We start from the raw sequence: 13,351 nt of genomic DNA on the forward strand, positions 1-13,351 counted from the left end.
TGTGGCACAGTGTGGGGATGTGCAATATCCACCTCCACGCTCCAGAGATTTTTTTTGGGGGGAAGGATTTAGGAACCCCTGAGGCGAGGGAACCAAGGGCTCGGGACAGGGCTGGGAGTCGGGATGCTGCTGCCGTGGGGATGCTGATGCTTGTGGGGATGCTGATGCTGTGGGGATGCTGATACTGTGGGGATGCTGCTGCCGTGGGGATGCTGATGCTGTGGGGATGCTGATGCTGTGGGGATGCTGATGCTGTGGGGCTCAGCTTGCCACCCGGCTTTGCCCGGCCTGGATGGCACCTGAGCCCACCAGGTGAGCCGCGTAGGGCAGGTTCTGGGAGCATCCCTGCTCCCATCCCTGTTCCCATCCTCATCCTCATCCCCATCCTCATCCTCATCCTCATCCTCATCCTCATCCTCATCCTCATCCTCATCCTCATCCTCATCCCCATCCCCATCCCCATCCCCATCCCCATCCCCATCCCCATCCCCGTCCCGTGGCTCGGGGGTCTCTGGGTGCCCGCAGCTCCCGGCTCGCAGCGGACAAAATTCCGCGCTCTCCCGGGCAAGCCGCTCGCAGCCAGCCCAGTTTTCCTCGTTCTCCATAAAACGCAGGAATTCCGGGCTTTGACAAGGGGACGTGACAACATGAAATGCAGGCTCGGAGCGCCCGTGGCTTTTGGTAATGAACGCTTGGTCGGAGCTGGGCAGAAAAGCCCAATCCCAAATGTTTATGTCAACAAATCCATCCCCGGTGACTGAAGGTCCCGGGAGAGCCGCGCTGTGCCCGGCTGGTCTGAGCCGCCGCTCAGCAAGTCCGGATTTTAAGGATCGGGATAATTTATCGCGTTGATTTTAATGTTTATTATTTATTGCTCTAATTATTTTTCACTTTCTATTGGGAATTTAAAATATATAGATGTACCTGGAACATGTGCCAACTCCTTTCAGTCTCACTCAACTTCTAATCATCGCATCTGCTTTGTGTCAGAAAATACTTTGGGAACAATTTAACTTTGCATTAAAATAACTAATTAAAGCCACACCTCCCCAGCCTCTTGCGAAAGTGGGGGAGGAATTTCAGTAAGTGCATCGCTTTTAATGATAGCATTCTGATTTCCCTGCCTCGCTGTAATTTATTCAGTTACAGATCTGCCTGCGGGGCAGCTCCCATTAGGACGATGATGAAGTCTCATGAGTAAAGCTTGACACCTCCCTCCTAATAAAATATAATACTCAATTAACTCGGCCTTTCTGAAGGCTTTAATTGGAACAAGTTAATAATGGGCGCAGGGTGAATTGTCATGCCATCCGCAGGCTCCGAGAAGGTGTCACGGATCCCTCCTGCCTTTCCCATAGCTGAGGTTGTAGCCGAGATTTGGAAGCTTTTCCTTCAACACTCTTGTGTGCCGCAATAAATCTGTATCCATTTAGGGATCTATCGTAACACACGCAAAGCTCCCGCGCTCAAAGAATTTCCAGCAAAAAGATTTAGCTGTAATCCCTGACACAACTGATTTATACCGAAAGTTTAAAAACGCCTCTGGTTTATTTATAGCCCAGCCTGGCTAAGGAAGCACTCGGGACAAGCGGCCGGGAAAGGGCAGGGCCGGGGGGACTTCACCTTGCCCTGGATTTTGGGGGATGATGCTTCGGGAAAGGGAATCGGGGAAGAAGCGGATTTCTCCCGGTTTTATGCGGCGGTAAATTGTAATTTGAAGAGCCTTCGTGGAGACTGGGCTCTCCCCCAGCTTTGTTCCCTACATTTCCGAAGCGGGGTTTTTCTGGGAGAGGGGTGAGCAGGGCGAGCTCCGCACCCCCTCCCCACAGCCCGGCTGGCCAAGCGTCTCATTCCCCGACCCTGCTCATCCCGATCCGATGGGATGCTGAGGCAGCCGGGATGTGGGAGAATTCCCGGAGTTCCTGCGGCGGTGCCGGGAGCGCGGTGCCTGCGGGAGCAGCAAGCCCGGAGCGGGGAGAGCGCACCCGGGGGAAGACCCAGAGGGGGCAAAGACACCCGGTCAGGGGGAAAACACACCTGGTCAGGGGGCAAACACACCTGGTCAGGGGGAAAACACATCTGGCTAGGGGGAAAACACATCTGGCCAGGGGCAAACACACCTGGTCAGGGGGCAAACACACCTGGTCGGGGGGCAAACACACCTGGTCAGGGGCAAACACTTCTGATCGGGGGCAAACACTTCTGGTCGGGGGGCAAACACATCTGGCCAGGGGGCTAGCACACCTGGTTTGTCCCGGGCCCTCTCCTGACCCCAACAGCCCTCCTGTGCCAACATTTCCATGCGGTGGCACTCGGGTGTGTCCCGGCTCCTCTTACCCGAGCGCTCCTGGCCAGGGGAGGGTGGCCCCAAAACTGTGGGACAGAGCAGCACCCCGGTGCCCTGAAATGCAGCTAGAGCACCGCCACGTTTTACCTGCCCCACATTCTCCCCCAAATCCTTCGGGAGTCGAGAGCCATCTCTCTTTAAAGCACAGAGCTGAGGTGGAGGTGAGGGGAGAGCTCCCAAGGAAAGGGGAAGGCACACGAGCTAAAAGTGATGGAAACATCACCGGAGCACGGCGTTGTAAAGAACAGAGGCGCCTAAAAGAGGTTGTTAAAAACAAGGAAACCTCATAAAAGCTTTGGCTTTTGACTACGAAATCTTGACTTGCAATTCACCTTCATGCACTGCAAATTTGGCTTTAAATCAGATTGAGAAAGGGGAAATAATCATAAAGGCAACCCAAACATTCCTTTGAACTTGACCCAGCGGTGCAAAACACACACGGAGAGAAGGCACCTTTCAAAGGACTCCAAACACTAACAGACCCACACGAGATTAAACATGTTTTTTCTTTTTTAATTTAATTCGAAATAAGAGATAAGAAATAATAAATCTTCAATAAAATATATAAAATTGTACAAGGCATCCCTTTCAAAGGGATTCTCCGATAATGGGAGATCGGGGGTGAGGGGGAAGGGAGAGAGGAAGTTCATTTACAGTGGGTCCCAGGCAGCATCAATGCCTGGGTCAAAACAAACCAAAACCAGCAAAACCTCGTGGCTTTTTTTTTTCTTTCCATTTTTCTGATTTTTTTTTTTTTGTTTCGTTTCTTTCCTCCACAACAGCATGCTAAGAAAACAAAACCAGGAGAAGCTCTGACTTCAGTGCTCCACAGCCTTGGGAGTAACTTCCTCATAAGGTTTAGCAAGAGTAATACAAATAATACAAGAGTTACAAGGAGAAGCCTGGGGAAGCTGCTGCCAGAGCTCCCACGGGGACAGGCAGGTCACACAGTCTCTCTCACCCCACTGTCCTGCTCGTGGGGCTGATTGTGACACCCGGATCTCTCTTTAGAAGGGCTTAAAGCACAAGTCACTTCTATTGGCATCTTCACAATGAAACATAATTTGGGGGGTTCGTCTCTTTAACACAGGCTGTGGCAAATACAAATAATAAAAACCCCGTAGCACTCCCCAGAAGGACTCACAATCCTTTATGGGAACAACCCACATCTTTCTCCCCTCTCTCCAGGTTTTCCAAGAGCATTGCAGAGCCAAGATTACCTGGCTGCAGCCAAAAATTTCTAAGCACGCCAATAGGAAGAGATAAAAACGAGCCTGCCTAAGAACCCTCCCTTGCTGTTCACCTCCCCTGCCAGTGCTTTACAAAGGCTGAAGCTATTTATACACAGAAAGGCTTTACAGGAACCACGGTGGGGAAAGCTGGGCTCTACATTTAGGGGCCCTGCTGCTCATCTCGTCGAGGTTCAGGATGCAAAACTTCACCATCCCCCCAGAAATGCAGGAATTTGCTGGCTCTGAACTTCACCGAGACTCTACCGGCTCTAGTTTCTATTTACACGTCTCTAGCTACGGGCTCTGCTGTATTTAAAAAAACAACCGAACAACAGAACTTCGATCAGACCTTTTTATTTCCCTCCCCCCTGCCCCCATTGTGAAGTGATGGCAACTTAGAGCGTGGCTCGAGGGCACGCACCCCTCTTATTTGAAACCCTGCCAGGGAGGTGTCAGGGAATTTCTGCCTCTGTATGATAAAATTGCTTTTTCACCCGTTCTTTTTTTAAACCTAGTTTTACTTGCACTGGATGAAACCCCTACATTTACTCAAAAAATATTTTTGGTTGGTTTTTATGCCTTTTTTTTTCCTTTTTTTTTTTTTCTTTTTTTTTTTGCTTTGAGGAGCAGACTCTTTGAGGAGCAGTGCTCAGAGCACTCTCAGGAGATGCCCAACCCGTAGCAAACTCCCAGATGCCAGATAGAAGCGTGCAGAAGAAATGGCCAGTACTGGTTGGGGTTCTGCCTTCCCAGAGCTGGACAGGATCCACCAGGAAGTCTGTCAGTCTGTCTGTCTGAGGCTTTGTCTGTGGGATCTTCTTAGGATAAGTGGTACATGCTGTATCCAACGGGAGTGGCGTAGAGTCCAACGGGCGGGATGGGGAGCACAGGTCTGTGAAAAGGGTAGGATGTGCCATACAGGGAGGCAGCCTGGATGGGGGAGTTGATGGGGAAGGGGAGGCTGAACCCCGACGGCAACATGGGCTTCGCTGCCATTTTGAGCTTCTCCAGCTCTGCCTCCTGCAGTCTCTTGGCCTTGGCCCTGCGATTCTGGAACCAGATTTTGACCTGGGTCTCTGTGAGGTTGAGGGAGCTGGAGAACTCGGCTCTCTCGGCGATGGACAGGTACTGCTTCTGGCGGAACTTGCGCTCCAGGGCCAGCAGCTGGGAAGTGGTGAACGGGGTTCGGGGCTTCCTGTTCGTCTTGTGCTTCCTCAGGGTGCAGGCAGTGGGGCTCAGGTGTCCTGCAAGGAAGGGAGAGGCCGGTTATCACAGCAGCACCACCCCGGAGCTCTGCAAGGGTGTGCCGAGGACCCCCCTCCGAACGCGGGATCCTTCGGCCTGGGGCTCTGGGAATCCTTTCCTTACAAGTCACAGCGCTTGGCCTGATGCCCTGCGAAGGGAAATTTTGCCTCAGCGATCTCAAAAGGGGCAGAGGATTCGCAGGTCACTTTGGGAGTCAATTCACGGGGGGGGGGTCTGGAGCACACAGAGCTCCAGGAAAGCACAGAGCAAACGCCACAGAAGCAGGAGATTCCCAAAAGGGCAGTGGGGCAAGAGGAGAGCCCAGCCCTGCTCCAGGATTTCCCCACTAAGCACAACAAGTGACAGCTGAAGAAGGTCTGACAACGTTTGTGGTTTTTCTAACTGGGCCTTTTTTTCTTGCTATTTTTTTCTTCCAAATCAAGTTTTTCCTCTGTTTATTAACTCTGATTTTTCAGTGAGTGTTTTCTGACTATCAACTAGTATAAAAAAAACCCAACAAACTTAAACAAGAAAGTAGCTCTCTTTAATTCAACATTTAGCTTTTATGACATTTTCCAATGAAAAAATAAAACCCTGACAGAACTTCAGCATTTTGTAGCCAATAAAAAAAAAAAAAGGCCAGAAAATCCACCTTTTGTGCCTGCCTTTAAACCCCGGCCAGGTTAGGCAATATTCCCGGGATGGCAGAGCTCTGACTTGCCTTCAGATTAATTTAGCACTTCACTAATAATTTTGCAATCTAAAGAATAACTAAAAAGCAGGCGGCTGACTTCAAAAGCTTGGCAATTTGGCTGTGCTTTGCTCACTCCTGGGGCACAGGACAAGTCACCCTGGCTGGACACAGCAAGTGACACCCAGAGTGCTGAATTTTGTCCACGCTGTGGTGTCTGCTTCAAGTACTTGTCAGTATTTGCTCTTTGGGTTTTCTGTGCTCGTTTCACTTTTTTATTTTTTAAAATAAAGCAGGCTAAGAAGCTGTTTAAGCACGTTTCATGCAATTAAAAAATCCCACGAGGGAATTGTTCTAAAGTTCAGAAAGGGAGGGAGGTAACAGTGACAGTAGAAGAACATTAAACTTCTCTTACTGCTCTTCTTCTAGAGGACAAAATATTGAAACACTAAAAACACAAAAATTAAACCTTTTCTAGGAAACAACTTCTCAAATACTGGCCTGTGATCCCACCAGGGCATTTTAATAATTCAGCTGCTCAGCTCATTCACTTCTAAAACCGCACTAAATTAAAACTACAGCAAACCCACCCTGAATTCCTGCCGCTATTTTTGAACCTGACTCCTTTCTTCTCCAAATCCAGCCCTCCCAGGACTCACAGTTCCAGGTTTGGGGGTGCCCGTGGCTCCCTGTCCCAGCGCCTTCCCCGGCTCTGGAGCGAGCCCGACCCGTGCCAGCTCCCGCCGGGCACGAAGGCGTTTTTCCATGAAATCCCGGGAAATATTCCCTGCAGGATAAACCCCAGGGATACATTCCCAGGCACTGCCAGGCTCTGAGAAGCAGCAGGGACCGTGGCCACCGCAGTCCCTGGATTTGCGTTTATCCCGTGCCAGTTCCCAAACCTTCGCTCATTTATCTCGCTGGGTTTTTTTTCTTTTTTTTTTTCTCTTTATCCTCCTTTTCCTGGCCAATATCGGACAAAAATCATAATTTGGGAAGGGCTCCCTCTCTCCGTGTTCCTCAAAAGTCGGACTTCTACAGCTTTTCCACCAGCTCATCCCACCCGTAATATTAATATTAATAATAATATTGAATGGAGAGGCTGGTTTTAATTGTCAAAACTCTCGATGGACAGGAGGATTTCCTGCGGGAGAATCGGTCATTGCCTCTTGTCGAGGTAGAAAACCAGGAAAATTCTCGAGGCCGAAGGACCTTCCCTTCCCTGAGCCTCAGTTTTCTCCCCCAAATCCCTCTGAAGTGACGAGAACTCTCAACTACCAAAGTCCTTTACAAAATTCTTCCACCGATCCCGAGAAAAAAACAATTTTGAAAGAAGAAGAGGAGGAATTTCGAAGGGGAAATAATGTAGTGGGAGATTATTAGGCCGTGTCTAAGTCCGGGTAGATTTAGAGAAGGGGTCCAAGTAGGGGCAAACGCTTTTTTCCATGTTTTCGCAGCACATTTGAGGGTACATGAAAATTAAGAACTGGGGAATACAGTACATACATACATACATACATACAGTACAATACATACACAGGGAATGCTACGGGTGGAATGCCTTCCTCCTGCCTTCTCCCAGCACGACAGAAATCAAATTAATTCGGGGTTATTATAAAAGAAAGGAAGTGAACGAAAGCCAAATCGAAATTATTGTAAAATAATAATAAAATAAGGAAAACTGTAACAACACTAAACTTTCCTCTCGCAACATTAGATTGAGGAGTAAATTCCGTGAGACAATTCGCGCCCATAAAGTCCCTAACTCAAATAAAACAGAATATTTAATTTCCACCAGGTAAGTGAAGGGACGTGCGGAGCACAGTGGATAAATCCTGACACAGGTGTGAGTCCTGACATGGCCAGGATGCTCCTTCCCCTTCTCCTGAAGGATGGTTTGGGGCTTCTAATTCCTTAAAAGATTTTTTTCTCCGTTTATTTATATATTATATATATATATAATATCTATACATATATATATATTTTTTTTTTTTCAATAGGGGATCGCACCGAAAGCGAAACGCGGCTGGGACAGCCCAGGGGTTTCAGAAGTGACATGTCACCGAGTGTCCCTAAGGAGGGGGACGAGGTCGGGAGGGATCGCGGGGGCCAAAGGGGTCAGGACCAGCTCGGGAAACTTTGACAAGCTCCAGAACCAGGGATGGAGGGACAAACCCCGCGCCGGGAGCCGGCTCCAGGATGGAATTCCCGAGTTTAAAGAGATTGCTGCGCACCGCGGATGGGAGAAAGGTACAGGGAGAAATTCCAGTTGTTGTTGGAAGGGGATGACATAAAAGGACGAAGCGGCTGCCAGGGGGTGGTGGATCGGGACAGGAATTTCGGGTGATTTCTGATGCTTTGAAAGCGGACTATATTCATATACATCCTTGTAGTCACGTATAGACACACTTAACTCTATAAAAGCGTAATCATATAAAAATATAATAACAAATATGCAATATCTACCTAAAGCTGAAACACGCATGAAAGTACAGCGGAATCGCGGAATGTTTTAGGTTGGAAAGAGCCTTAAAATTCATCTCCTTCCATAAGCAGCGACACCTTCCCCTAGCTCAGGGCCCCATCCAGCCCGGCCTCGAGCACTTGGAGGGGAATACAGGACATAAAATATAGGCTATACATAGGGTAAATAATAACAATAAAAAATTATCGCCGTGCTCCAGCGCATCCCGCCCGCCCCCGGAGCACTCACTTGGCGGCGGGGAATATCTCCCGGCCTCCGAAGGGATCCAGGACGAGCCGTCCTCCGAATTCTCCGACTTGACCGAAGCGGTGTCGAAGGTTTTTGTAAGCGCTCCGGGCGGGCTGTGCGCGTCCCGGGAGCCGTGGCCGGCCAGCAGCAGGTTCCTGGAGGTGCCCACGGCCGCCCCGTCCGCGCTGCCGCCGGCCGCGGGCAGCGGCGGCTCCTTGGGGGGCGGCTTCTTGTCGGACATGAGCGCTTCCACGCTGAACGGCAGGCTCGACACCTTGACTTTGTGGTGCTCCTCGGCGCCGGCCGCCGCGCCTTCCTCGTCGGAGGAGAAGACGTCCTTGGCCTTGTGAGGGGAAGCCATGGCGGTGCGGCGGAGCTGGAGCTGGCGCTGCCCGGCGAGTGCGGCGAGCGGGCCCGGCCGCCCCCCTTTTCCCCCTCTGGGGCTGCCCGCCGCTGTCCTGCCTGGGCGAGCGGGGGAGCCGCCCAGCCGGCCAATCAGAGCCCGCCGTGACGCGTGACGTAAAGCACGGCCGCTCCCCATTGGCTGCGAGCGAGCGGGAGGGGCGGGTCCAACCGGCGCCGCTCGCGGGGAGTTCCCGGCCCGGCCCCCCCCCCCCCCCCCCCCCCCGACAGTTCCCAATTAATGACACGGGGTTAATGACGCGGAGGAGCCGTGCAGGGCTGTAATCACAGCCAAGCAAGGGAAAAAAAAAATAAAATAACCCGCCGCGGTAATTAAGGCTGATGATGAGGCTAAGAGGGAACTTCAGAAAAGGGCGGCTCTCTGCACCCCCACCCCCCGTGCCACCGGCTTAGCTCCTCCCGGGGCACCCCGAATTCATCCCGGTACCCCCGAGCTCATCCCGCGACACCCCCGAGCTCATCCCGGGACACCCCCGAGCTCATCCCGGTACCCCCAGGCCCATCCCGGGTTCATCCCGAGTCCATCCCGGTACCCCCGAGCTCATCCCGGGACACACCCGAGCTCATCCCGGGACACACCCGAGTCCATCCCGGTACCCCCGAGCTCATCCCGCGACATCCCCGAGCTCATCCCGGGACACCCCCGAGCTCATCCCGGGACACCCCCGAGCTCATCCCAGTATCCCCAGGCCCATCCCGGGTTCATCCCGAGTCCATCCCGGTACCCCCAGGCTCATCCCAGGGATGATCCCAGCGAGCCAGGGTCGGGGACCGCCGCACCCCCGCCCCGCCGACCCTCCCGGAGCGGGGTCTGTCCGCCCCTTCCCTCCTTCTCCCCCAAATAAGAGTCCCTTTCCCGCAGGAGCGGGGTCTGGGGGTGCGGGATTCGGGATGAAGGAGACGTGATGCGGACCCCCGGGAAAACGCGGGCGCCGCTGTTTGCGCCGCTGTTTTTTCTCATCCAATTTTTTTTTTATTGTTTGCGTTTCCACGGCAGCAGGACCCAAGTCGGGCAAAACCACTCTGCAGAGGTTAGATCTGTAATTATTATTATTTTTTTCCAGAGTCAATTACACACGTGATGAAAAGATGAGCTTTAATAAATTAGGGGCACGCAGCCCTTAATTAAAAATCATATCAAACCAGTACTGTGAAAGCGATTCTCTCACTTTTTGACTTCCTACCAGTGGTATGAATAAAGAGTATCCTTTAAAAAGCTTTTATAATTACAGCGCGGATAAAAGCGAATACATATTGTTCTTTTCATAATTATTTTAATCTTGCGCCGGGCGTTATTTCGTGCTGTGCCCGCAACTTTCTCAGGTGTTTCGTTTTTTCTTTTGGTTTTGTTTTTGGTGTTTTCTTTTTTCTTTTGTTTTTAACGTCCAGGGTGCGCGGAGTTTGAGAGCTGTTTTGGTGTTATAATTTATAAGTGAGGGTCATTTTTAGAGCCACTAAAAAACACTGAGAAGACGACAGTGTCTCAACTCCTCTCCCCAAGTCCCGAATTGAGGGGCAGCTCAAAGCCGTGGGCTCTGTCCTGCACGGCTGCAGGACTCTGACCACGAAAGTTTGGATATATCCCTTCCAAAAAACCACGGAGGGTTTCATCAGCTCATCTTTTGCTCCGTTTGGACTCCTGATTTCCCTGGCAGCTCATGGAGCAGTTTTGGAAGTCCCCAGCCCCGCAAATTGTGACTTCCCAGCCCGAGGATGGGGCTGTAGGGAGTGCCCCGTGCCGGACCCAGGGGAGCTCCCGACCCCTGGCAGCCCTGGTCAGCCCTCGCCACTGCTCAGCCACCACATCTCGAGCGGCCCCAGCCCTGATAACATCGCCTGGTGCCGGGGAGAGCAAATTGGGACCGGGGCACGGGATTGCCGTGTGGGAAGGGACGTGGGAGGACTCGTACGAGAAGCCGTGTTACAAAACCCCGCTCATCAGTGGCACTAATAGCAGGGTTTGCACGCTCGTTACGGATTGCTGGCAGTGTTACTGCACACCTCGATGGGTTAAAGATTAAAGATCTGCCCAGAGAAATGATGCTTTCCTCTGCCTCCGTCCGGCCGGCCTGGCTGCAGCATTTCAGATGGCAGAACCGCGGTTCGGGCTTTTCCCCGAGGATAGAATTATTGCCACAAACTGATGCCTCTCCAGCTGCTCTTGCTGTCCCCAGTTTGTCACTTCTCCTTCCCCACAGAATCCATCTCTTTGCTGGGAGACACTCACAGAGACAGCAGCCAGGCAGCCCCGGCCTTGCAAAGCTCTGCCGCTGCAGTGGGGTTGAATTTGTCCCTCTTCTCCCCCCTCTTTCCCTTCTCCATGCTTCCTGCACCGTGACAAGTAAATGAGAATTGATGGACACGCAGGAACAATGTCGGTGTGTCAGGAACAATGCACCGCCCGTGGAAAGCCATTGTGAGGCTGCTGAAAATGCCGAGGATAATTACACCGCGCCCCCAATGTCAATGGCCGCTGGAAGGGCGCCTGGGGAACCACAGCTCGGGGTCATGGTGACACCGAGCACGTCCCTTGGGTGCAGGATCTCTCCCCGGGCTTGTGGCCCCGTGGGCTTGGAGAGAACCCTCTGCGCTGCCATCCCTTGGGAGGCCGGTGGGAAAAAGGGGACCAAGGGACAAGCTGCTGTCGGTGCTGTGAAGCACGGAGCACAGGTTGGCTCATCCAGCCTGGTCTGGTCGAATTTTGGGCGTCACAGGAACGACTGGGATGGCAGAGCATGGCAGGCTTTGCTTACGGTGTTTTCCCCCTCCAGCCTCAGTCCATCACGAAATTGGAGCATTTTCTGTCTAAGGGCTGAACTTAGAGGTTTCTCTCTTCTGTCTCACCCCTCCCCTCCTTCATCCTCCTACTGTGGGTTAAACATCAGAGGATGAAGCTCCACGCGGTACTGAGCGTCCGTACGGAAACCTCGCCGAGATGGGGTTTGGAGAGAGAAATCTCTAGGAATTAAGGCTTTGCCCCCTATCCAGGACCCCAGAGCTGCCGCCCACCCTCAGACTAGCAGGGAATTCTCCTAGCCCGAGGCAACGACGTGAATCCGGGGGCTTTCCCCTGCGCCGGGCTCCCCGTTCGTGTCCTCGCTGAGTCCCCAGACCTGGAGCGGGCTGACCCCAGACCCGGAGCGGGCTGAACCCAGACCCGGGGCAGGCTGACCCCAGACCCGGAGCGGGCTGACCCCGGGGCTGGCCGTCGGGGCTCGGCGGGACCGGGCCGGCTCTGGGGGGCGGCCCCTGCTCTGCACGGACCGCGGCCGCGTCCCAGAGATGCCCAAGAAGCCCCCAGCCCCCCCCTGCCCCTCTGCCTCTCCCCCGCCCTCCTGTAGCACCAGCCCCGTGAGCCGGGGCGGGCTCTGGGCCCCGGTCCTGGGGCTCTCAGCTGGAGCGGGGCGGGGAGGGAGGGAGCGCAGGGGGAAGAGAGACGCTGCAGACAAACTGAGGCTGTTCGGCAGGCGCCAGGAGCGGGGAGATGAAAGGGAAGCTCCTGGGGGAAGCGGCTGTGCTGTTTGACCGGCTCCAGCAGCAGCAGCAGCAGCAGCAGCGACGGCCCGTCCCGGCCAGCTCCGCCTCCCCCTCTGCCTCCCCCGGGCTCCAGGCTTCCCCTGGGCCCACCTCCGGCTCGCTTTTCCCAGCCTGGAGGCGGAGGGAGGTGTCGGGCGGGCACTGCCGCAGCATCCTCGCTCCTGTATCCATCGAGCCGGGAGCAGCATCCCCGCCACGAAATTCCACAGTATGGTTTGTGTGGGATAGCCGGGGACGGTGGGTTCGGGGGAGGGGGATGTCCAGCATCCCCCTCCTTCTCCTGATCGTTGTAAATCAGGAGGGAGCTCACTGGGAACTTGCACGAACCATGTCCCGTGTCCCCTGTCCCCGTAAAGCACCAAGCCCTGTCCCTCACAGACACCTCGTGAGGACCAAACGCCAGTGGGCAGTGGGGAGCGAGTTTATTTTCCAGGAGGGAAAACCTCACGAACATCCCCCCTCCTCTTTTAATCGATTTGGTTAATAATCCGTTTTCTAGAGACAGGAGGTTTTTTAGGGACCCGCCGCCAGGTTGGCGTGTGGACATCCTTCAGGGAAGGAAGATAAGGCTCGCGATTTGACTGGAAAAAGAAAGGCAGGAAAACGGAATCAGAGTGTGCATCAAGTGTAAGTTTTGCCCCGAAACGAGGTGTACACCGAGGGAATGTTTGATGTGTCAGAGGCTGGGAGATAATTGTTTCATCGCCTTGCCCCAGATGAGACCCGAAGCCAAGAGAAAGGCGTTGTATTAACAGTAACACGCGTTTATCTCCAGACGCTAGAAAGGAATTAAAGCGAGCTGAACATCAGAGCTTCCGAGGGATCAGGGCTGGTGACCCACGCCTCCATCTAGATCCACCTCTGGATTCCCGAAGCCGTTTCGGCTGACAACTCTTGGCAGAGGAGCCAGCTCCGAGTGGTTTGAGAGGGGACCCTTCCCCGAGCATCCTTCGGGCGGGGGCCGGGGGCTCTGTCCCGGCTCCCGGCGCACGGGGAAGGTGGAAGCGATGGAGCCGAGTTGCGCTGGGTTCAATCACGCGTTGTAATTGTCCCCTGTGTCACCCGACAGTGGTCCCCATTGACCGCACCGGTGTCATCCGCTCGTTCGGACAGCGAGCGCGCAGCGAGCCGGGCTCGTTGCACAACGCCAGCGTCTCCTCTCG

At 53.6% G+C, this 13,351-nt stretch overlaps 1 protein-coding gene across 1 annotated transcript; it reads right to left on the bottom strand.

Annotated features, from left to right (window-relative positions):
• Positions 1 to 3,749: 3,749 nt before the first annotated feature.
• Positions 3,750 to 8,589, bottom strand: MSX2 (msh homeobox 2). Its single transcript, XM_062502215.1, has 2 exons — positions 8,229 to 8,589; positions 3,750 to 4,823 (listed from the first exon to the last, which is right to left on the bottom strand). Exons 1-2 carry the CDS (start codon positions 8,587 to 8,589, stop codon positions 4,399 to 4,401), a joined length of 786 nt encoding a protein of 261 aa, XP_062358199.1. The 3' UTR covers positions 3,750 to 4,398.
• Positions 8,590 to 13,351: the final 4,762 nt, after the last annotated feature.

This window comes from Cinclus cinclus, chromosome 14 (genome assembly GCF_963662255.1).
Source record: "Cinclus cinclus chromosome 14, bCinCin1.1, whole genome shotgun sequence".
In the NCBI taxonomy this organism is placed as follows: Eukaryota; Metazoa; Chordata; class Aves; order Passeriformes; family Cinclidae; genus Cinclus; species Cinclus cinclus.